General features: G+C 39.0%; 1 protein-coding gene across 4 annotated transcripts in view; it reads right to left on the bottom strand.

Annotated features, from left to right (window-relative positions):
* NUP153 (nucleoporin 153) overlaps positions 1 to 25,888 on the bottom strand; it is a 47,348-nt gene that overhangs the window by 12,327 nt on the left and 9,133 nt on the right. The window contains exons 2-15 of one of the 4 annotated variants that reach the window (XM_064443610.1): positions 18,160 to 18,376; positions 15,600 to 15,848; positions 14,173 to 14,312; positions 13,962 to 14,090; positions 12,021 to 12,137; positions 11,848 to 11,892; positions 11,698 to 11,751; positions 7,381 to 7,527; positions 6,609 to 6,661; positions 3,973 to 4,108; positions 2,197 to 2,334; positions 1,362 to 1,454; positions 1,033 to 1,123; positions 627 to 746 (exon numbers count right to left, since the gene is read on the bottom strand). In XM_064443610.1, the coding sequence (XP_064299680.1) occupies positions 627 to 746; positions 1,033 to 1,123; positions 1,362 to 1,454; positions 2,197 to 2,334; positions 3,973 to 4,108; positions 6,609 to 6,661; positions 7,381 to 7,527; positions 11,698 to 11,751; positions 11,848 to 11,892; positions 12,021 to 12,137; positions 13,962 to 14,090; positions 14,173 to 14,312; positions 15,600 to 15,848; positions 18,160 to 18,376 (1,729 nt within the window). Of the gene's footprint in view, positions 1 to 626; positions 747 to 1,032; positions 1,124 to 1,361; positions 1,455 to 2,196; positions 2,335 to 3,972; positions 4,109 to 6,608; positions 6,662 to 7,380; positions 7,528 to 11,697; positions 11,752 to 11,847; positions 11,893 to 12,020; positions 12,138 to 12,522; positions 12,624 to 13,961; positions 14,091 to 14,172; positions 14,313 to 15,599; positions 15,849 to 18,159; positions 18,377 to 25,888 lie in introns of those variants that run through there. The other 3 variants (XM_064443612.1, XM_064443611.1, XM_064443614.1) reach the window with 3 other exon arrangements.

Genomic DNA, 25,888 nt, shown 5'->3' with positions numbered 1-25,888 from the left:
CATCATCATCTACACAAACTTTATTAAACAGTTGAAAACAATCCCAATTACTTGAGAAGCAAAATTAGAAACGTGTTTTTCAAGTGAAACAGCCCACTTCTACTTAAAATTTACATTTGAATCCATAGTAACTGTTGTCATTTAAGGCCAAAAGACTTGCAGCTTTTGAAACTTATTTAGAAACGTAACTGCCTATTATTCTTAATTTCCAGAGATGGTGAAGGTGGGAGAGGAATCTTTGTAAAGCATTTTACAAAACATTTCCTTTCCCATTCCATACCTTTTATTTATTTAAAAATTAAACACTAACTGGTTGACTAATTCTCTTTATACTTCATTTACAATTCTATCCTAACACATAAAGGAGAAGCAATGCATCTGGTTTAAAGCTGCAGTTTTCCTTTCAGCAATAAAAGCCACTTAGAAAAGGAGATCAACCCCAACAAGATGCAGCATGTAACATAATGCTCTCCTGTGATTGTATTTATAGCTAATATTGCATTAACTGTGACAAAGTGGGTTTTTTGTTGTTGTGGTGGTGGGTTTTTTTAAAAAAAAAAAATCAATGCAGTTATATGCTAGCATACTTTTTGCAGTATCTTTTAAAAAGGAGTTTATTATCTCACCAGGGCTGTTTAGAATGTCTAACACACTTCCTTCCTTTAAGACCTTTGCAGGTTTGGAGAGGCCATCATATTCTTCTTCTTTTTCCTTCTTATTGCTGGTGCTGTTTACAGTGGCGGTATCTTTAAAAACAAAACAGAAACCACCTTTTGCAAAGAAATCCACTTAAAATATCTTCCTATTTTCTAGAAACAAGAATTTCCAAGTTTCATGCCTCTTATATAAGGTTCTTCAAAATTATACCTTGTTTACAACAGTTTATAATTACAATTTTGTTAAAAAAGATCTGTCATTGAAAACACACTTTGCCTGGAATTGCTAGTATGCCCAGAAAGGGTAGATTTAGTATTTAATTTGCAAAACAAGAAAATCCGCACTTCAGATCTGAAATGCTAAAATTTCTGTTACCTAGAGTAAGTAAGGACGTCACTGGTGTATCACTGGATCCAGAAAGCTCTGCTGATTTTACAACAGGAACACTAAATGTAAACCCAATCTGCTATGAAAAAGAGAGATTTTTCAGATTCTGAAACTAAAGAAACCTTAAGCAAGTTTCACACACGAAAAATAACCTGAAACCCAGTCTTCAAACTCTTGGTATACGTGCCGGATGACCAGTTATAAGCCAGAAACATATATATTTGTTTTCCCCATTATCGGGGCCAATCCTGCTTTATTGTTCTCCAATATTCTATTAAAGCCTTGAGAAAAGGTTGAGCTTTATTTATTTTACTTACAGACAACGGAGGTAGCACTTCCGTCTCAGTAGATTTCACAATTGGAGATGAAAATCTGAACACAGGACTGCCAACATTACTTGCTGGTTGTACCTGTGTTTTCAAAAGAATTAAGGTTTGCACCTAAAAGAAAAACACCCTGGCAAAACAACACCAGCTACCCGAATTCACTAACAGGTGTTCTGCAGCGAAGCTGGGAAATCTGATGTTTCATATTTATTTCTAATCCACAGATAAGAGTTATAAAAAAAGAAAACAAAGCTTGCGTGTTCAAAATCAAAACCAAATCCCATAAACTACGAGGAAAAAACTGAGATGCTACTTAGATCTATTAAATATATGGAAAAGCAGACCAGACAACTTAAGAACCTTAAACTAACGCAGCTCAATTATAGTCAGAGCTCCAGCAAATACTTCAACATGCTAAAGCAGATACCTGCTTCAAAACATTAAAAAATATTTCAAGTACTCTGCAACAGTTGAATTCTATTTTACTGCAATAATATTCCAATTATTGCACCCTAGGCTCATATGACCATTAATGCTACCTCTAATTTAATAACTTAACTTGGCATAAAATCCCAACAAAATCTCTGTAGCATTTGAAGCAGTTATACAATTAACTACAAGTTTGCAAAATATAAGATGGACAGAGGCCGAATCAAAAACTTTATGCCTCCCCCCACCTCCAAATCAGAATACAACCCTGATTTATTCAACAGGATATCAACTAATGTTGGTTAGTTTCACGAGGGCCATGGAAGAAGTTAACAGGCAACAAAGCAGAAGTATACTCATCCTAAAAAAGTATTCATGATATAGAACTCAGATTTACCTTGTTCGTCATTGCTGTTGAAACAGTGCTTGGTGACAGTGAGACAGGACTACTGGCAAGAAAACTGAAGTTGAACGAAGGCAGTGATGCAGTACTGATGGGTAGGGGTACTTTCGGTAGTACTGGTTCTTCCACTTCCTAAGTGTAAGTTTTAATTGTTGTAAATTTTGATTATTCCTCTTTCTTTAAAAAAGTTGTAAGTTTTAATATTTTGCTGCCTTTAAAAAAGTTGTAAATTTTAGGTCTTCTTTTTTTTAAGAGAAAACTCCTACCTTGTCCCACCCGTAATTTCTTAACAAAGTAAAGTATAACAGAGAGATCTATAGATTAAGACAAATCAAGTTTTCAAAAGGAATCCTAACCTCCCCACCTCAGTCTGCCACATCATTTTGATTTATGGCAGGCCTGTTTCCATGGAGTACGACATTGATCACCTGTCCAGTAATAGTGCAAGTTAGCTCAAAATTGTTACCCCAGCAGAACAGACAGGGGCACAGATCAGATTTACTTTTTGTTTTAGTTTTGATTTAGTTATTAAAGATCTAGAGAGATACTATCCTTTCTAATTATCCTCTCATCTCTTCAATTAAGAGTATGTTCTCAAGACAAATGACAAGAGTGTTCCTCTTGCAAAATGAGGCAGGAGAGCTGCAGAAGTTTCTGAAGTCACTACTGCAGTGAACTTAGAAGAAGACAATGTTTAAAGAAATACGCAGGTTCCTTAGAGTACCAAAACCCCCAAAGCACAAAACGTCAAAAAAGAAAGCCTAACTGGCAGCACAGAAGATCATACTCTGGTAAATCTAGTCTATGTCATGTATCAGGGTGCAAATTTGAAACTCAGAAACCAGTGTACCTTAACAACTTCTGGTCTTATCCTTGCCTTTTAAACTATTTGATTACCACAATTAGATTAGTTAGGGTTTAAATGGGAATAGCCGATCTAATCACAATTTGCACAGTAGTACCAAGATCTACCCAGAAGTGACTAAGCAGAGAGATAGAAGTTGCTACTACAGAGGTTTAATGTATCCTACAGCTTACATCTTTCACAGTTTTGATTAGAAGAGTCTAACAGACCTCGATATTCAGACCATTTGTATTATAGAAACATTCTCCAGCATTTATTATTTCTTCATTTTGCATCAGCCAGAAGATTGGTTTTAATTTTTTGTATTTAAGGTCCAGTAGCAGGCAGCTTACATAATATCCAATCAGGAAAAAAAAAAACACCAACAAAAAAACACCTTTGGGGTAGTCATGACCATAGTTTAATTAAATGAACTTTTCCCATTAAAATGAGGGGAAAAAAACCCAACCCTCTCACAATGAGTTTGATTAAGTGCCAGAAGTTAGGAATGATCATAGCAGATATGCAGAACACTGCCTTCTGCTTCAGACTCTTGGCCTGTATCTTTCTGCATGACTTAAATATGAAATAGCAAATTAAACAAACTTTGTTTACTTACTTGGCACTTGTTTCAAACATCATTCCTTTATAAAGACTCTACCAACCTCCACCAAAAATCTTCATTCAACTGCTAATAAGAAGCTTCGTAGTATGAAACATCTCCAATATGACTAAAGTTTCAAATAGATAAAACTGAAGTTGAGGAACTTAAATCGATAAATTGGAGCCTGCCCTGAAACCCACAGCAAAAACCCCACAAAACTGAAGTCGCATTATTATAAATTACTATGAGGCAACAGAAGTGGCATACTTCACTAGTTACTTCAGTAATCTCAGTGAGAGCAGTTAACGTAAGAGTCCCTTACCTGTTGTTCTTGTCCAGGTTTTGATACATAGTGTACTCCTCTTTCCCTTCTCATCTTGCCACCGCCACCACCCACTCCTCCTCCTGAAGACAGACCATTGGATGCAGGAGTACCAAATTTGGGGTAGGTCAAATTGCTGGCACAGAATAACAATACATAGGTTGAGGAAGGGGCGGGGAGAAAATAAGGTAAGAAAAGGAAAAATAAAAATATCAACTTATCGACTAATTGTTTCAAGTTATTATAGCCCCTGTTAAGTCCTAGAACTGACACCTTCTAATCAGAAGAAACTGTTCCACAAGTTGCTAAATGCTGGTAAGTATCTGATGTGCTCCACAGCCAAAGCTGCATTAGTAAGAGCAGCGATGAAAAGGACACACATAAGAAACAGTCACAACATCCATAAAGGAACGATGACTAAGCCAGAAGACCTGAAATAGAAGAACTGATGTAGATTGTTATTTTCTAATGTTTCCTTTTAATAGTCCAGACAGTGGAAATTTTGACTGCCAGTTCTCAGATTCTGTGATGAGCATGTATCTTTGCAGGGATATAAAAGAACAACTAAAAATATATATAAAAGGAGAGGGGGAGTGTGTGTGCGTGCGCGCGCACATGAAATGCTGCCAACAGCTCTTATGGAATAGAGAGGCTTAAACTTGGGTGGCAAGATAATACGGCAAAAGCTTCAGGAGCAGCTCTGGCTTTCTGGGGCTATCAGCAGAAGCAGCAGAGGTGTTTGGGTGTGCCAACATTCCAGAAGTCCTTTCAGACATGAACACAGATCCCTTTTGTAAGGCACACAAAGGCATTTCTCTGTTCACTACAAAAGCCTAGAACCAAACCAGAAAGATTTCCTAATCCAAGTGGGAAGGGAAAAGAAAAATCAAACCCCAAAAAACCTCAAAACAAACAACTACCCTCCAACCCCCCACTTCCCCCCCAAAAAAACCCACAACACACCCTAAAAGAGAACTAAACTAAGGAGTAACAACAATAAAAAGCAGTATGGCATCAAAATAAAGTATCCCTGGAAGAAATTACCATATCAAAGCTTATGCTGCAGCCAAGCAGTCAGTCATTACAAAAGTACATTTGATCACACTGGAAGACACCAGGTCAAGTTTCCAGAAGACTGAGGAAGAGAATTGGTCTAAACTTGTCAGATACTTGCAAACAGCCTGCTCAGCACTGTAACCACTGAGAGGAAGCCAGATCCTTAAGGCCATATGCTCAAACTTTTCTCTAATCCAAACTGACAATCAATTCGAATTCTGAAAAAAAATCTTATGTCAAAATAGAGCTTTATTCAGACAATTATAGCCTGTCTATAATAGCCCATATTCTTCTTTCCTGTAACACCTGTTAGTTTCTAAGGGGCAAAGACTGTTTTCTGTCTTCAAGCAAGTATGTCCAATCTACAGTTCTGACCCAGGTTTAAAACCTAAATAGCCTTTGGTAGGCTAAACAGAGATGTACCAAAAGCACTGCAGGTCAGCTGCTTGAAGAGACTCTGGCCAGCTGCCCTGTATCAGTGCTGTGTTCCTGCTCCAGAACATGACACCCAAAAGAGACTGGCTTTATAAGAGAATTTTTTTTTAAATAAAGCACCATCTAGTCCACAGACTGAACTAGAACACAGCAGTAAAACTTGTGGAACAAGTAAAAAGCAGTATCAACTTTCTGGATCTCCCTCCTACATGGAGAAGAAAGGAGTTCTACCAAAGAAAATTGAGAACAGTTTGAAAATCCACAATTAAAACCTAACATCTGTTTGCACCTATGCCAAAACCTTAAAGCCAATCTCTTACACCCCTGAAAGGTAGTTGCTGTGAATTCAAACCATTAGACACCAAAACTACGGGTTGGTTTGGGGGGTTTTTTTGCAAGCCAAAGAATGCCCAAGGCAACAGGAGAATTGCTTGGAAGATGAACACAGACACAACAAAATACAGTTCCCTGCTACTGTTCTTTGAAAGGGATGAATCCTCCAAAAATGCCCTCTGAATGCAAAGTGTCTTAATTCAAGCATTAGCCAAAAGCCTAGCTGCCCAGAAGCGAGAGCCATCAATATTTTCTGGAGGTGAGATCATTCTACCTAAGCCAAGCAAGCAGTGTAATGCAAGACAATCTCCTCAAGAACAAATACAATTTTTAACTCTCCTAGAATTTTGTGTTTTAGAGACAAGTTGGCATTTGGCCTCTGATGGTTCTAAAGGGCTCCTGTTTTTCATGCAAACTCAGAGCAGACAAGTGACTTCACCATGAATGGAGCATTAAAAAAGGGGTTTTGCCTTTTTTTTTTTTTTTTTTTAAATAAAAATTAAATACAGTCCTGAACTGTAAGCCACTTTATCTTATAAATAATCTTTCAGAAAGAGTAATTCCTTTAGGGCAAAGCTTTCAGACTCCAAGCAATTAAATAATTAGCTGAAACTAATAGCTGACCCCCCCCAGTGAACATCAAGATGAACAAATGGTTAAACTCTCTGATAATACAATTTTTTCACTGTATTTTCCGTTTGCTTCACTGAGAACTGTTACTGCCCTTCAAAAGAAGGCAGGCATGCAGACTGTAGTAACAAAGGAGAGAGCTTTCTTCTTTCACGTGTTTTAAATTAATAGATTTGTCATACCTTTCAGATGGTTTTACTTGCTGTTCTGCAGGAAAACTCTTCTCTCTCATGCCCTGCAAGTTAAGTTTGATTTATTTCAAGATTTATCTGTATGTATTTATAAACTGTACACAAAGCAAAGACAACCAACCACACATGGTTTTTGTTGGGTTTTTTATTTATACCACGAAATATACCTCATCTACTTAAGCTTGTTCCCTAAACTATCCACTTTGATCTCTGGCCTAAAAAGCCCATAGATTTAATACTTGGTCCTCTTTATGTTCACATTGATACTGGAACCATGGGTGATTTTTTTTTTCTGAGAGAAATGTCAATCTTGTTTCAAGGGAAGTCTATCAGGGACTCCATCTACACAAAAGTGATCGGAATGGGTAGTTGTCTGAAATCTCACTTGGAGCCCGTAGCACACCTGAAAGTTTATACACAAGATCAACATGTTCTGTCAGTGACAGCTTTGTGTACAGGAACGTACAAAAAGGAAAATGTTGTTTCTGTATTTATGATTCTTTCACTGAGAACAGCCTGACCCAATAGCACATTGTCACATTCTGAAAATAACCACCAGCCACTTACTGCTCCAAAATCCATAAAACCTCGAAGTATCTCTTTCACAATGGTTCCCCCTGTCTTAATGCTTACCTCAAACACACTATCGGTACTCTTTGCCAAGAAAGAGCACCTTAGTAGAATAATTGGTTAGAGACATTACGGGGGGGGGGGAACAAAAAAGGGAAAAAACAGGCCGATAAGGACCAGAAAATTTACTTACTTTGTGCCTTATATCTACTCTCTGGTGAATTTTGCTGGAATCAGTAGCTGGAGTCAAAGATGGTTTAAAATACTGGGTCCGACTCACTGACAGAGAGATTGCCTTTGGTGTCATGAGTTTCTGGACAGGTGGATGCTGTGATTCCACCTTTGAAAGGGAAGCAGCAATTAATTTATCCTTGCATCCGTCCAAATTACCACAGCATTTACTGATGAAAAAAGTGACAAAACTATAAACCTCCCATCAGCCACAGCACCCCGTGAAAATTATTTTGAAATGTTGAAAGCATTTAGCTTGCAGAGGGAAATCACTAGAAAACAAGTTATGAAATCCAAAAAGCTATAGAAGTAGCCAAAGTTTGAGTGAATCCTATTTAAAAATTTGGCAGTTAACTTAATAGAAAAAATAATTCTGGTTACTATAATCAAAATAACTCATGTTACTATAATATGCTCCCATCCTTTCCTCTCCTCTGCCCACACTGTAATATTTTTTTACTGGCTTAATCCATTAATTTAACATTCAAAGTGTTAAGCAGCTAATTATACAGGCTTCTGGGTTTTGTTTTTCCTAGATTTTCCTCCACTGAAGTTACACTTTCAAAAAAAATATGTAAAATAATTTTAAAGTAGGCTCACTCATTACAATATGTTCTAATGTTTCAGATTTGCAGTAGATGCACTTAAAAGTACTGGTTTGACTTTCCTTGTCAAAGCACTTTCACAGACAAGAGTTAATATTTAACAGAAGGCACTGTACATCCTGCAAAACTCACTTAACTGAACTGTGAAACAAGAAACAGCCCCAAAAGACTACAAAATTTACCAAAGGCTCCATCTGCAGTCTTAAGGATGAGAAGAATCAGACTTAGGATGCATGCTATTATTTAAATTAGCATCAACAGAAGACTGCGTTTACAATGCAGCTTTAATTTCACAGCATCTCCCAACTCTTGGTAAGAAAATTCATGTTGTACTACCTATAAAATGAATAGAAGTACTTCTTTCTAAAAATTATTATACTCATTTTGAAACCTTGGGTAAAATGTGGTTTAAGTTCACAAACCCATTCTGAGTGAAGGATGGGCCATTGCTGTTTTTAAATGTAAACAGAATAGAATCAGAATTGGAATAGAATAGTTGAGTTGAAGTAACCTACAATGATCATCTAGTCCTGACCACCTCTGGGCTGGACCAGAAGTTAAAGCATGGTGTTAAGGGCATTGTCTTGAACACTGACAGGCCTTGGGCATCAACCACTGCTCTAGAAAGCATGTTGCAGTGTTTGACCACATTCTCAGTAAAGAAATGTTTCCTAACGTCAAGTCTGAACCTCCCTGGGGGATGCAGCTTCGAGCCATTCCCACGTGTCCTGGCACTGAATCCCAGGGAGAAGAGCTCAGCACCTCACTCTCCACGTCCCCGCCTCAGGAAGCTGGAGAGAGCAATGAGGTTGCCCCTCAGCCTCCTTCTCTCCAAGCTAGACAAACCTAGTGTCCTCAGCCACTCCTCATAGGGCATGCCTTCCAGCCCTGTCAGCAGCTTTGCTGCCCTTCTCTGGACACATTCAAGGACCTTCACATCTTTCTTAAATTGTGAGGCTCAGGACTGCACACAGTACTCAAGGTGAGGGGGCACCAACACTAAATACAGTGGGATAATCACCCTTTTTTACTGGCTGGTTATGCTGTGTTTGATGCACCCCAAGATGTGGTTTGCCCTCCTGGCTGCCAGGGCACACCGCTGACTTGTATTGAGCCTGCTGTCAATGAGCACACCGAGGTCCCTTTCTGCAGGGCTGCTCTCCAGCCACTCCCCTCTCAATTTCTACTTACGCCCAGTGTTACTGCATCCCAGACACAGAATCATAGAATGGTTTGGGTTGCAAGGGATCTTTAGAGGTCATCTAGCCCAACCCCCTCCCCCTGCAGTGAGCAGGGACATCTTCAACTATATCAGCTTGCTCAGAGCCCCGTCCAGCCTGACCTTGAATGGTTCCAGGGATGGGGCATCTACCACCTCTCTGGGCAACCTGTGTCAGTGTTTCACCACCTTCATTGGAAAAAATTTCTTCCTTCTATCTAGTCTAAATCTACCCTCCTCTAGTTTAAGCTACTGCCCCTTGTCCTATTGCAACAGGCCCTACTAAGAAGTCTGTCCCCATCTTTAAGTCCCCTTTAAGTACTGAAAGGCTGCAATAAAGTCTCCCTGGAACCTTCTCTTCTCCAGGCTGAACAACCCCAACTCTCTCAACCTGTCCTCATAGGCCTTGATGAAGACCTTGATTTGAACCTCATAAGGTTTACATGGGCCCTCTTCTCAAGCTTGTCCAGGTCCCTATGGATGCCATCCTGTCCCTCAGGCATGTCAACCACACCACTCAGCTTGGTGTTGTCTGCAAACTTGCTGAGGGTGCACTTGATCCGCTGTCTATGACAATGACGAAGATCTGGGGTTTGTTCAATTTCATGCCACTGATGATTGCCCAATGCTCCAGTTTATCTAGATCCCTCTGCAAGGCCTCTTGTCCCTCAAGAGAGTCAAAAGCACCTCCCAGTTTAGTATCATCAGCAAACCTGCTAACGGTGCATTTAACTCCTGCCTCCAGATCATTGATAAAAACACCGAACAGAACTGGCCCTAGAATTGAGCCTTGAGGAACACCACTGGTGACCAGTCTCCGGCCAGATGTAGCCCCATTTGCTGCAACCCTTTGAGCTCTGCCCGTCAGCCAGTTCTTCACCCAGCGCACTGTTGTACCTGCTCATCCCACAGCTGCACAACTTGTCCAGAAGGATGCTGTGAGGGACAGTATCAAAAGCCTTACTAAAATCCAGCAAACTACATCTGCCGCCTTCCCTTCACACACTACACAGGGGACCTTATCGTAGAAGGATATCAAATTAGTTAGACTGAAATGTAAAATGAAAAAAAAAAAAAAGAAAAAAAAAGAAAAAAAGCCACCCAGTTAGATTTTTTAATACACTAAGAGCTATTCTGTCTGGTGCAGATCCTTGAAATAAGAAAAATACCACAAAAAATACCTGCAAAAATTTCGCCTGAGTGCTCAAGTGTTCTGTCAACCATATGTTTGCTTTAACAGGAAAACACACAACCCTCTCCTTGGCACACACAACCCTGTACTCCCCTGCTCATCCAGGGCTACCCTTCCCCTGCCAAACTTTATGAATTCTAGTCTTATGAATAGACAATTTCTCTACTTTTACCCAGCGACAGCTGTGTGCAACATTCGCTTTCAGACTGACGTCAGGCTCTACGCTGCAAATCTGGTAGATCTTTCTTAATGCCTCGTCACAGGTGTAGTTCCACAATTTAGCTGAGAATCCATACCAGCTTTGTTTTCAATTATTTAGATAATATTTATGGTAAAGGAATTATATGCTCTACTTTTCAACATTCTTGTAATTTGGTGTATAGTGAAAGATGGTACAGGAAATCCAAGATGTTTGTGAACTCCAAAGTGGCTCTAAAATTAATTATACTTCTGATCAAGGGATTAGCATAGAAACTTCTTGAGACATTCTATCCATTTTCTCATTACAACAGCAGATGAAAAGTTTGCATGGAAGAAAAAACACACTTTTGTTCCTTTGGTTGCCTGATCTTTACATGGCCTTTTGTGGGTTTTACAATTTAATAAATTCAATGATACCCCAAATTAAAGTGATTAAAAACATCACTAGTTTTAATTTTTTTAGTAAAAATTAAGGAAATAATGATTTACCACAGCATTATCATCAGTTCAGTGCTACCTCCAAATAAGAATTTAGGAACATAAAGTTACAGAAGTGATGACATTGAACAATTTCCCTTCTCCTCACTTTGAGCAGTAATAAAATACATAAGTATTATTTTACTGCTGGAAATGAACATGAAAATCTGTACAAGGTCCATACAATCACCCAATCAACGTTCCTCTATTTCTGATCACTTCTGCAAGAGAAAGCTTTACTAAACAAACAGAAAGATTAACAGGCAACTTAACCCCAAGTTGCAGGACGAAATAAAACTATTTTGTGTGTTCTAAAGAAGTTGTTCTTGATTGATATATTAAAGACACCACCACATAAAGATAATGTAATTCTTAACCTGAGTAATCTTCAGAGTCCTTCATCTAGTGTGGGTAGAAAAGACATTTTTAGCAATTTCCACACAGCCAAGACAGCTATAATTCACATAATGTTAATATTAACTTGAATTCGTATGTATGCTGTCATTGAGGTTTGTGACATTTCTCCTAATAGCTATAAAGCACAGAAAGTTATCTAGCTCAGTTTAAGATGCTACTGGTTCTTACCTGTTTTTGTTTGGATTGGAAGCTAGTAATATTCAGCAGGCTCCTGTCCACAGGCTAAGGGGGAGGAAAAAAAAAGCCTAAATATTACAGGACAATTTTTTCCTCAGAGAGGGTTACATCCAACAAAAATGTGGGGGGTGATCAACTTACAGAAGACAGCGGACTAGAAACAGAAGATGGAATCCTTTTAGCATCCTGTTGAAAAAAACAGTGCAATAAATTAAACTGGACACCACCTAAGGAGGATCTTCATCCTATACTGGCACATTTACTATGTTTTTCAAGCACATGAAATAAAACAGATTAAGAGGAGTGCCATTTACCGCCAAAGGACTTGACATCTTCTCCAATGACTGCAAGATGCGCCGTGCTGTGGAACTTGTCACACCATAGGATTGCACGCTTGCTTGTTTAGCTTTCATTTGTCTTCTTACTGGTGGCTGAAAAATTAGCAATGCTAATGTTATGATGCTTGATTTTGAATAAAGCACGCGTTTATTTTATGCCCTATGGCTACACTGATGATATAACCAATACTCTCGTGATGACAGAGAAAAACGCACTCACTGGGCATTCAAGCCATGAAGAAGAAAATACACTCCACTGACTTTATAGAGGTTTAAGTGGGGCCCCACACATCTTGTACATGGGATAAAGCAACAAGAGAAGTACTGAAATGTAAAAGGTAATAAAAGGGAAGATGTTAGGCCTGTAGGGTCTCTGAAGCAGTAATCAGGAAAACAGAACTGAAGCGAAGGGTCGTGCTCCAGAAAGTACTTTCAGTAACAGAACAGATCTCAGAGTTTCATGATAGTGTAAACGTACCATCTTAAAACCAATGTATACTATTCATCATCAGGAATTTCTAGTTTTACTTCTCTCATTTCCTCCCTTCCCCCAAGATTACAGTTGACTGCAGAACTTTTTACTCTGTTTAAAAAGATAAAGATCTGATTTGAGCTGTAACAGATCTAAACATATTACACTGAAAAAGTAAACTGCCTTATTTGTACCACATGACTTCAAAGATAATTCAAAACAATTTTTTTCAGTGTGACTTTGTTTTTTTTTTAAACTATGTCAAACCCCTCATGTAACCACATCATGCTTACCCACGCTGCTATGTGAAGACAGGAAGCAGGCCATACAGCATGTAAAAAACACTGCATGCTGTGGATTACAGCGAGTCTCGCTTGCAACATGCAAACCAGTCTCTCCTTTAAAAGCCTAGTATTTTGCTTCCTCTTTCCAGCATAATCCATACTTATTTTGTAAAAATTAAACATAGCCGACCAAAGAGGGCTCCTAGCTTACAGGAAGTTTTGAATGTTCTGAAGCCTGACTGAACACCAAGTCAGAGCAAACCACAAGTTTCAAAGTTTCCTCTAAGTGAGGAACTTGAAGGTCCCCTTGCTCCATGGTAGAAATGGACTGCCAGAACAGGTCCAGCAAACTCTTATTTGCAGTACCTCAAAAAAAAGTTCCTTTTGACTTTTGAGTTTTTGTAAAATAAAAGTAATTTTTATTTAAACACATTCCAAACAAACCAGATTTAATTGACTTTCTTTTAGATTCAACTCTAGCTACTGAGAGTTGTCAGCATTTTTAATTTGCTGATTCATTTTAAAACATGAAGAACTCTCAGCGGCAAGTAACTCTTTTCAAGAGCTATCTGAATGATATTAAAATAACAAGTATTTTATTGTTTATCTTGAGACTGCATGTAGGACTGCATGCCTCCCTCTATGTAACAGAAGAGCAAAGGATCAGCAAAGTTGCCTTTTAGATACTATTACAGAAAAAAAGTGCAGAGTTTTATACAATACATTCATAGCATGCTTGTAGGAAAGCTTCTGTAAGATATACAGACGAGTATCAGACAGGTAGCTTTTGCTACTAGAAACACAAGTTTTCAAAGTTATGCCATCACTGTTTTTGCTTACATGTTATTTTAATATAATACAGTCAGAGGCAGACCATGGCAGAAGATGGAATTTTCTGAAAGACTCAACGGAGAAAATCCCAACTACGAACAACTAGCCAGAACCTAAGATGCTGCTGACATTCTTGTGCATTATGACAAGTATTTCTATGTAAACTGTTAAAAAAACTAATTTAACAGAAATTGTTCTTTTCTACTCTTGTAGGCTGACAGGGCAAAATCGGAACTGTTGCCACATTTTCAGGTCCCAGCTCTTTTTGCAGCACTACCCCTTGTGTATTTCAATTACATTTTCCCTCACACCACACTACTATTCTCATACCTGATAAGGAGCAATTCGCGCTTTTGTCTCCCTTGCTGCTGCAGCTGCACCACCGTAAGTGGTCTTTCCAGGATAAAAAGGAGAATCCCCAAGCTGGCTTGTCTTAAAGACAGAAGTGTTTCCAAGCGACTACAGAAAAGTATCATAATAAGTGGTTAGTAAAATGGCTACACATTCAAATTGATTAAAATTAATACTGCGCAGTACTTACAGGAGAGGGAGATCCAAAAGCAGATAAATTGAATGCAGGTTTTTTAGAGCTAGCTGCAGGATGCTGTGAGAGGGAATGAGCTCTTTCAGCCTCTGTGGACCAGAGCAGTGGTGCTGAAGTATTTTTTGAAACTGTGATATCTGCCAAAATGACACATGCTGTATGTAAGTGCCTTGTGCACATAGAGAACTTTAATGTTAAAGATCACAGTAACTCCAGAGTTCTTTAATACAGAAAAGTAAGTCTTGCAGAATGAAAAAGACCCCTAACACTCATTTCTCCAGCACTCTAACCTTTAGAGTTCTTCAAACAGATCAATTTCACATACAGTATGAAAACCAAGTATCAACTCTGAACTTGAAATCAGTTCACAGAAGTACAAATACATTACCTCAGTAATCTTTCAAAAGCATGCACAAGAAGTTAATAGTACGCTTGCAATGCAGAGCAATTTCATTTTTCCTTCTTTCATGGTAAAATAAAAGGGAACCGCATAAACACTAGTGCATCTATACTGATACAAAGTTTTTCTTACGTTGGTAAAGGGTTGGAACCCAGCATTAGGTCAGAATGGCACAGGTTTTAAACCTGAAAAATTCCACGGAGGCTGAACTAACAGAGCTAATGATTTATTTTCCATATATGTTTTATGGAGACACACCCAAAAGCTCTAGGAAACTCACATTATATTGCTAAGCCTTGGCAACATCTACTCTGAACTGTAAAAATACGTTCTCCAGAGAACTTGCTGGGCATGCCTCAATCTCTATTTATAAGGGGGACTAGAAAAAGCTGCGGACCTGCTGTTTGCCCTTTCTCAGCAAGATCACCTAGGTCCCCATCTACGCCAATACAATGTTTGGTTTTTTTGACTACAAAATTGTCTACAACCCTTACTGAATTCAGCAAAGGACATGGCAGTATTGACAACTGATGCCTTCTACCAAGAAAGGCCAAAGAAGCAGTCCAAAACTTCTTCAATCAGAATAGTTCCTTTATTGACTGCTGGTGAACACACAGGAAAACATCTTGTGTTTGTATTTATCACCTATATTTATTCACACTTAACCAGCTGTCAGTTAGATGTTCTGAGTCACTCTTCCTTCTAAGCAATCAACCTAGCTGTCAAGCTAGAGCGAGTCATCTTCAGTTCTTACTATCCCAGTTCAAGATTTACAGATAACCTAGCTAGAAGTACATTTATCAGCACTGACTCTGTAACATCAGGGTCTCATAAATGTATTCCAAAGCATGGTTATATTAACAAGGTGACAGGATTATATACTTCTAGAATACTAAAAATTAAATTTAATTCTAACATCCAAAACTGACATTCACTTACTGTATTTACTAAGATGATGTGGAATATTAAAGAATGCAAAGTACTTCATGTTACCAAAACTTCAATTAGAGAACACGGAATTTACCTTTATCAGACGCTCTAGAGGAGAAGCCACTGGTTGTTGAGATGTTATCGTCATCATGCTGAGAGGTAGAATCTTTTATTTCTTTTACAAGAGACAGTCCAGGACTGCCAATGCCAAGTGAAGATGATGTAGAGGGCTGACAATGTGGTACTGTGGAATCCAACATGGTACAGTTCAAATGGCTCCGATGAAGAGACGGCCTTGTTAATACATCTGAGAAGTTCAATGCAGATCTACTCGTGGATGGTTCTAAACAAGCACAGGGAGACAATTAGCTTTCCTATGGACAAGCTCACAGAAGCCAAAACCAGTCTTCTATCAACAGTCACGCTATTGCCAAGTTCTAAACACAAAAATAGAGAAGCTGAATTTAACTTCTTCCTCACCCAGATAGGGTTTCATCTAACTGTCTGATTACAACAGCAACACTGCTTGCAATACTAAGTATTAATGTCGCATTAAGAAGTAGTTAATGATTAGGTTTTACAATAGCAAATTCTGACCCCATGCTCAAGTGCTCTAACACTGGGTCTTTCACTAAATCAAACATGCATAAATTCCTTGTTTTGCAGATAAAGCTTGCAATAAGCTTTCCAAAATTTGAAATTACATGGCAAGTTACAGACAACTCTGCAGTTTGTATAATGTTGTTACAAAGATGTTAATCTGAATACATAACATGAAGATGTGTATCTGCAGAGATTTTGGGGTTTTTTCTTTTGTTTTGGTGTCACACACCCCCCAGGATTCTGGTCATACTACAGGTCGTACTGTCATGCTGCATGCTTCTGTCCATTAACTTTTGAGATTTTGGCACAAAGGACGAGTAAGCATCATGGCCTCGTCAGTTGCAAGATGGGCGTTTTTTCCTCATGAACCAAAGGGTCTGTAAACACTGCCAGCGTCCTCCAAAAGGTGGTCTCACAGCTCCGACTTAGAACATGAACAGAACAGCTATTAATGGGTATCTTGCCTGATATCCACGCTAAGTCCACAGTCTCTCCCAGGAATTCTTCTTACGAACATGATTTTGAGTCACTATCCTCTTGATATTTGCACTGAAGCTTAAACTAGCTGGTTCAATCTTCATAACCACTGCAGTACTAGTAATTAGTTCTCCAAAACACTGGTAGATTTTTAGGACTGTCTTGTTTGAGGTAAAGTGTTATCAGGCTGAAGGCTGGCCAAGCAAAGGAATACAGGCTCTAGCACACTGGTACCTCAAAGCTGAAGAAACAGGCTTTCTAAAATTCTAATAGTAATAATAATATTTTTTATTAACTATAGCAAGAAAGGTTGGTCTACAATATCCACAGACTGCAACACAAGCTACTAAAGGTTCTAGGGTGTCCATCTGCTCCTGATTTTTTGGAGCTAGAAAGTTTGCTGTGCAGCTGTTCTTACTGAAAGGTCCTTTCACACAGTTCTTCACAAAAGCCAACACGTGTTCCTCGCTCATGAGGACCTTTTCTATTCCTATATCCAAACTTACTCTCAAGCTACAGCTACACAGAAAGCAATACAGCTCCCTATTTACAATTAGATGACACTGGTGACAAAAGTATTTCCTCCTTATTTTCCTTTCTGCCAACAGAAGCAACTGACTTTTCACACAGATGGTTATGTACATATGTTCAGACAAAAATTCCCTCCTTATTAAAAATTAAGTTCCACAAAAGTGCTAATTGAAGAGAAACTCAAATTAAAGCATATGCCAATTTCCAGAGAACTACAGGAACAGTGAGAAGCACAGACATAAAACACAAATTAATCTTTTATCTGGTAAAGTAAGGGGTTGCAAATTTCTTTGCCACGGGTCCAAATAGGTTTCAAAGACCCCACGCTAGCCATGTACGCACTTTAATGTTACCAAATATTTCAAAAATTGTAACGTCATAAACCAAGTTATCCAGTTCTCCATTAAACTAACAAGGAACTTTACTAAATTGATTGAAGAGGTGAAAAGGAAAAAAAAAAAAAAAAACCACCAAACCTCAGGACATGAGGAGGAATTTTCCTTTAGCATTCTAGCATCTGGTCTTTTGTTTTGAGGACAACAAAACAAATTAACGCTTTTATTACCATAGGCAATTAGACAGACTTTCATGCCAGACCTTTTAAAAAGAAAAACGTAACCCAGCACACTTGCAAATGAATATTATCAATATTTTGCACCTGGCTAATCGGTTACCTGAAGTTAACTGATGACTTCCAAGAGCTATAAGACAACCTCTAGTATGTTTTGCAATTTTGTTTACAGTTTAAAGCTAAGACCGTTTCACAAACAGTTGTTCGGGGCTTTGTGTTTGGTTTTGGGGTTTTTTGGGGGGGGAGTTTTTGTTTTGTTTTGGGAGGAGTTGGTTGGTGGGTTTGTGGGGTTTTTTTGGTTTTGTGTTGTTGTTTTGTTGTTGTTTTTTTGGGTTTTTGGTTGTTTTGTTTGTTGTTTTTTTTATTATGCTGTCAAAACAGTCCTTCCAGCTTCCCTTTGAAATTTAGATTCAAAACTAGAAATCTGTGAATAAATACAGATGGCCAGGATACTAAATGACTTTTCACATACCTTCTAAATTAATTCTTGCTGATTCAGGCGTGACTCTCCCATCAATCACCATGGTATCTTCATTTGCATAATCATCGTGATAGTTCACTGGATTCTCTTCCTGGCTTGTAGATTCATTTGTATCTACACATTCATCTTCACTTTTATTGAAATACTTCTGTAACCATGCTGGTACAATGCTCTTCACCGATTCTGTCACTCTGCTAATGATTCCCTGCTTGAAGGAAAAAAAACACTTGTTAATTACAGAAACACAGTCAACAGCATACACTGGGATGCAGCCTTGTACAGACCTTGAAGACAGACATTAGATAGCAAATAGTCAGGACAAGAATAAGATAGAGGGGGTTGATCCTTGATACAGGATCTCTATACTTCTGGGACACGCATGACAAAAATTCACCTAACATTGATTTACTACTAACGTTTCTGCACTTCCCAGTGACCTTGGCAACGTTAAAAATTCTGACATTTCAGCCAAAGTTCACCAGAGGCTTATCAAGTCACAAAGTCATCAGGAAATTCTAGTTCTAAATAAGTCCTGTTGTACGTACTTTTTCTGAGGACTCCTCTTAATGCCTTCACTTGAAAAAACATCAAAAACAGAAGCTCAACAATTACCTACAACAATAGTGATGACCATAATAGCTTAAATATTTATCATTTTTCTAATGCTAAACTGCAGTAACAACATGTGTCCAAAAAACACTTGTTATGCCTTGAACAGTCAGGGAATCCTGAAATAAATCCTCCAAGAAACAGCTATAGTTGAATAACAGATCCCTCACTACAGGACTGTTAAATATATCCATTTTGATCAAATCTCATTTCATGGCATGTTGAAGTTTTGGATCTCCAAACCTTAATATTCTGCAATTACTGAATACATAAAAGCCATTTCCATTTTGGCATTTACCAATTATTTGCAATGCTTACATTCTACGTTTAAGAAATATTTAATTTTTCAGGCAGTCACTTGTTCCCCATTATTCCCTCAAGATTTCAAAACACCTTCCTGTCAAATCTCAACCCCGCGCAGCAGATCACTTGCAGCAGGGAGCTCCCTCGCTCTTACACGGACTGCAGCCACAGAACCAGCTGCTGAACTCCACAAGCTGCAAGCAAACATGAAAGCTAACTCAGCAATTTCAACACTTTGGAAACCGAAGAATACCAAGAGTTAAACAGATTTTTATTGAACTCCACTGTCAGTTGCTAACATACGTACCAAAGGCTCTGGACAGGTACTCTGATATTTTTCCAGGTTTAGGCAACAAAATTTTCTAGTCAAAATTATTATTCAGGTGTAAAAAATTAAGAATATTCTTTGAACATGCAATAGTTACAGCCTAGTAAACAATTCTGAAATGAGAACTCTGCTGTATTCAACTTTCCTAAAAAAATTAGCACACAAATTAAAAAAGCCCGTATCACTTACTCAAGTCTTTCATACACAATAATGCAAACACCCACTTACAGGAATTATAAACAAATTAGACACCCTTGAATGTGGAGTTAAGAGGGAGGGCAGGGAAAGAGGAGGAAGGGAAGGTAGAAAACAAAAAGCCCTTTCACAGAAAGTAAGTCATCTTAATTTACAATTTGACATTTTTCAGAATGATCTGCAATTTAATCTCCTACTTGCACAAAGACAGAATAAATATCCAGGGACAGTTTAAACCAGACAGAATACAGCATAATGAACACATCCATCACAATTATCACACTAAGCTGCGCAAAAGTATGCCATGCTCAGGATGCTGCTCCTATTCTACACATATACCAAGCCTCAGCTTTCCAACAAAAACTACTAACTGCATGTAATACCAGAGGTCACAAACAGTTCAGTGCATGCTACCAGCAAAGAGGCAGTCCCTACTCTCTATCCCCAGCCTCTCATTTCCACCTTTTCCTGTGACACACAGACCCCTTTTTGGGGGCAAATATTTTGCGGCTATGAATAAAAGCATATTGGGAAATCACAGGAGTTAAAAGTTTGCCAAAATGAGCAAACGGTCAGGACACAAACTGCTCTTTCCAAAACGCTAAGCACTACTGCTCATTGGTACAGTATTGATAGCGAGTTTCTCCATCAGATAATGGAAATTATTGGCCATAAAATAGGCCTGTATGATTCTCTTGCTGAAGAAATCCTCCCAGGACTGAAAGCTACCTGAGACTCAACAAAGAAGCAATCATAGGCATCCAGAAGAGTAAACACCCAATCATCAGTAATCCAAATGAGTAACTGGAGACTCTAGCTAGACTAATAATTAAGCAAGATGACATTTTATCATCCATAAATAAAACCAGACTGGTTTGACCCCTTTTTGGATATAGCAGCCTTGCTAGCATTCTCCACATCATCAGCACTTTAAAACTAAGCTGGGTAACAGAGGGTAACTTCCCAGATCAATCCAGGAGCTGGAACTCACTCAGCGCAGCCGTACTGTAGCAAGTACTAATAGCCTGCTCCATCTGGCTTAGGCACAGTGGAAGACAAGAAGCATAGTTTTATGCTCCAGAAAACTGCTGGCTTAGTGACAAAGAAAGGAAAAGCAAAATACATGGAAATGCACCTCCATTTTCTGCCTGCAAAATGAAAATATTGATCAAAGGCTCTGTGAAAGAACTATGCAGGCATTATGAACAAGCCTTGATCAAACACAGATCTTGGGGAAAAAAAAAATCAAAACCCCACCTCCCCCCCTAAAAGCAAACCACACACCCCAGGGTGTGCCCATTCACCAAAAAAACCCACCCCCACCCCTCCGCCAAAAGAAAAAAAAAAAAAAAAACAAACCAACAAAAAAACACCAAGAAAATGGAAGTTTCCTTACAGCATCTCCTACCTGCCCTTCTCAGCTGAAAGCCAATCAACAAAGCACCATGGTTGGATTCCTGTCCAAGTCAGGCAGTTAAGGTACCACAGGCCAACTACACTCTTAAATATGCACACCCTGTATTCCTGCCAGGACATCTAAGTGAAGTGTCATGCCTAACGCTGTCTTTAAAGCTGGCATTTTAACCTTACCCTACCTTCTAGCTTTCTTATTCTTCAACTTCAGCAAATGGGTTTGAACACCCTTTCCTTCCCCCTACACATGCAACACGAGCCTACCCTGTCGGCAGCAGAGCACTCTCCCACTGCTGCTCCTGTGCCACCAGCTCTGTATTTTGTCCTCCCCAGGTTCCCTGGCGCTACCATCTCCCCACACAGGCAACATTAATCCTGGAAGGCTGATGAAGATACTCCACATCTCATTGATGCAAACAGATCTTCAGAGGTAAAATACAAAAGACACGGTGCAGGGCAACTCTTAACAGGCTTATTCCTCTAGCAAAATCTGAACAGACTGCTCAGATCCCAATCTCCTCATGCCACAATTATGTACCAGTCCCTTCCCGAGCACCTTCATCCACTACAGCTACACAGAACACAACACTACTGCACAAAAACTCTTCTAGTTCCCAATCCCAGGCCGGGAGCGGAGGAAGTGGCGCTCGCACACAGCTTTAACGCTCGTAGCTCTTCATTTCTACACACCACAGAGGCACCAAACTTAGTATCATGACAGGGCAGAAGATGCCACAGGGCAATCCCGACTGCATGTAGCAGCGTTTTAGTCAGCGTATGTGTTTTAGTCCTTAAGTGACTGATTTCAGCAGTTTGAGAGCTGCTGTCAGTACCAACAGTTGTCTGCTCATCTTAAATGCACTCACACTCTATTCTCATACTAAAATATCAGCAGGAAAGCATAGGAAAGCATAACAAAACACACAAAAAAAAATTCCACTGAAAAGATCCAGTAGCTTAGAAATAGATATTTACAAGTTTTTCAAATTCTGTGCACCATCCTAAGCGTCTGCAGCTTTGCTGGATAATCTATGTCTACAAACACCACAGCAACAGTAACTACAGTTACAGTTACTCAAGGCATATTGCCTTGAGATGCAACTCCAAGCAAAAGATAGGTAGATAGAAATACTCACCAGTCAACAAAGAGATGTTGTAAATTACTACTTTAAAATACCATTTCTTCAAAGGACTTTATATAAAAAGAAAGAAAAATCAATGTTATGGTCACAGTTTGAATTCCAAACTTAAAAGCAGGCTATTTCTTGGCCAAAAATATTTACGGAATAGGACAGTTTTCCCAGCTCATAAGGGTCTTTCCATATAGCGGGGGGAGGGAGGGGGAGAAGTGCTGGCAGGAGTACTCAGCAACACATTACTGGAAAACATCTATTTTTGCAATTGAGTTGATTTCAGCCTGAGAGGCTTAAGTAAATCCCACTACACAACACAGAACGTACTAAAAAATTTATATATAAATTATATAAAGGTCATACACTAACAGGAATTTGTCAGAGATGCAAAATACACAACCAGATAAAAGAGCTAATTTCCACTTCACTGTATGCACATCTCTGAAAAGCATCGCGTTTTTACTTCCAGACCTCTCTGATATTTCTCTGCTTCTCATTTCATAGTTCAAGTTATTAAAACATATGAATCAGTAAGTCCTCAAAAAGAAAACCTGCACCTAACAGTGAAGTTCACTGAGATCGAGCAGATCAATCCAGCCACTTCCAACCATCAAAAAGGAATTTTCGTGCTCTCTCCATCCCCCACAGTTACCTCATGCCAGCTCTGGCGCATAGCAGGCTACTCTCCATACTAGCTGAATTCATTAATCTGGCAAAAAGTACATGTTTCTCTGCTGGACTAATGAGTTCCACTGGCTCAGTGCACCAGAACTGGCCCGAGAGAGCGGGAGCAAGCTCAGGCAGCCAAGACGAGGGGAAGAAGAAACAAAACTACTCCCTTCTTTTAACCATCCTGTGTCCACACTGCCATTAAAGAGATTGTCCCTTTCTCCTCTTCACCTCAGCCTTCCCTCATGCTGCTGCTAGCACATCCACGCAGCCAAGTAACAAAACTGCATCAGGGCTCTATCAAACCGACCCAGCCAAAAATCTGTCTATAGACCGTGACGGTGAGGACTACCCTCAGGGGCATCAGGTCACTGGCCCAGCTCACCATGCGGCTGCACGCGTGCGGATGCAAAAGCAGGAATAGAAATGGAAACACGACATGACTCTCTCCTGCAGCGACACAGAGTTAGACTGGCTTAAACTAACTCTGCTTTTGCTATTTAGGGAGTGGTTTCAATTTGGACGTAGGACAGCAGAGTTTGATATTTCATTTAGAAAAAAAGACAGTAAAACTTATGACTTAATATGAACAATATGTTACAGGAATGTCATTAACTATGTAGCATTTGAAAAACAGCAAGTGGACCAGTTCAGATTTATTTCTAAAAATCACGAAGAAGGGATTATGATTCCAGATGCCAGTGTATTTCTTTCCTTCTCATTGCTTGAAGAGACCCTTATTTTCCTGAGTCTAGTTATCTTTAGAATAAACATCCCAGGGAAATTCAGGTGCTGTTTTACTTTTTGGCAGTGCTTGCACATCTGTACCTGTCATTATCACTTCCATGTGAGTGCAAAAAGCCAGCGTATGCTCTGATAGATAAATCGGTGTCTACCCCACTACGTTAAATCCTTGTGACGCTGAATGGCTTTATCTCAAGTTTTGTCCACACCTTTAGTTGACACAGTGACAACATTACAAGAGAGCACGAAGTACAAGGCACTTTTGTCCCTTCCTTGTATGAAGTGCTACATAAGGCTCTAGTTAATCCTCACCGTCAGCGTTGGGTGCTGTAAATCACCGAGCATATGTTCAGTGCTACACTTTGAGACAGAAATCTAGCAGCATCAAAACCAAAAAACTGTAGGACTAAGGAGACTACTTTCGCTTACAACTTTGCAAGCAGTTTTGAAGTTCATTTTTAATCTAAGAAGGACTCTAAGTACAGTTAATATCTTTTTACTGAAAGACCGCTGCACTTACGCAGTGTGCCTGCAGCTAAGTTTCATAGACTCATATGTAGAACTACATTAACTGAAATGCTGCTCAGCTCAGACTTTCTTTTCCCGTAAGGAAACCCTATCATCTAAACCGTTTATTTTTACTGAACAAGTAAAATAAAGCTAAAACAACACAGCATCAGGATAACAAACTCTGACATAACCACACGGACAAGAACTTCAAAGTTTTCAAAATCAGAATGATCAAGAAACATTCCTCATAGCACCAGATGGTCTTTACAAGGCCATTAGTACGAGTTATGAGATTTAGCAAAGTATGATAACATATGTTTTATATTTAGGATTTAAATACACAGTTTAGGCATAAAATTGTCTTAGTTGTAAGTATTCTCTGTACAGTAAGACCCAATTCATTACAGTATTTCAACATCAAACATAACTGATGATACAAACAACAAACTCTTCCTCTTTCCCACATTTACAGTAAATGAGAAGTTTATGCATACAAAGGCTTTCAAGGCATCGTAACCCGTACTACAAATTTTCTACCTCCTATAATATACTAGACTCCTAGCAATGAATTGAACATTTTCAGTGCTGCTTTGCCTAAAAGCGCTCACAAACAAACAAGGTATCACAGGCTAATCTATGGCACACAGCAGTGAGGACATGTTATGTATGTTGAACACAAGCAAGGGCAGGCCAAATTCTGCAGCAACTCCTGAAGCAATGGTTAAATGCCATTCATGAGCAACTCACAGCTTACTGAGGTCCATCCCTGTGTCCAATGCTTTCTAGTGCAGACAAGGCTTTTTAGACAACTCAAAGCGTATTTCACAAAATTGAGTACTTACTGCTGCAAAATTTCATTCCTGCCACTTCAGAGTGGCACTCCAAAGCAAATGACAATCTTCAAACAAGACGACTGGAATTAAATTTTGAAATTAAATGTGGTGTTAGCAGAAGACAGCAAAGTACTCTCACGCTCCCTCTGAAATATCTTTTCTAGCCATCCTGACCTACTAACTGAGCTGATAACACGACGTGCTAGTGGTTTTGCAAAATGTAATGCGTCAATCCTGTTGCACATTCAGTATCTTATCTTATTGACTAACTTGAACACCTAAGTTAAAACGAAGTAACCAAAGAATCACAAAGAATAACTAAAGATGGTTATCTGACATTTTGGCAAAACTCAAAGCCTCCCTACTTTTTAAGTGTCATACATAGGCATTGTCTAGCATATAAAAGCTAAACCTCACAATTCATCTAAACCAGCAGAACCTGCAATTACTTTTAAATAGGACAGATTTAACCCTGCTGCATACACTTCCTGAACAGATTTTAAAACTTAAGAATTGGTGCCTAGAAGAAATTAAGACACTGACTCGCGGCCACAGCTGCTTCAGCTGCAGCAGCAGCTATCGTTATATTCTTTGACATTTTAAGGTAGTATTCTGAAACCGTAAAGCCAAGGTAGGCTCACCACTGCTGCAGGGCAGCAATCTTCAGTCACAAGTGGCAGCAGCATCTTTCTGGCCATAATTGTTCATCACAGCTCAACTACAGAACAAGGAATAGCTCACAAATATATAATCAATATCTCCAAACACTGTTCTCTTACAAGTAACAGGAAAAACTGCCATTGCGCAGAGTTTGGTTTTTTAGTGATCGAAGGTAATAGCATCTACAAATCTATATATATTTCTACAACTCTGCAAAGTAAGTTTAATAACAAATACTAAGGGCTGACATTAGAACAGGTGCGCTGTTATAGCTGAATTTAACATGTATCTGGTTGCACCACAGTAATTCCCTAATACAGCTA

The sequence above is a fragment of the Phalacrocorax carbo genome, chromosome 2, assembly GCF_963921805.1.
Source record: "Phalacrocorax carbo chromosome 2, bPhaCar2.1, whole genome shotgun sequence".
NCBI lineage: Eukaryota > Metazoa > Chordata > Aves > Suliformes > Phalacrocoracidae > Phalacrocorax > Phalacrocorax carbo.
Note: the sequence above shows the minus strand (reverse complement) of the source record. Positions and strands in the feature narration are given on the sequence as shown.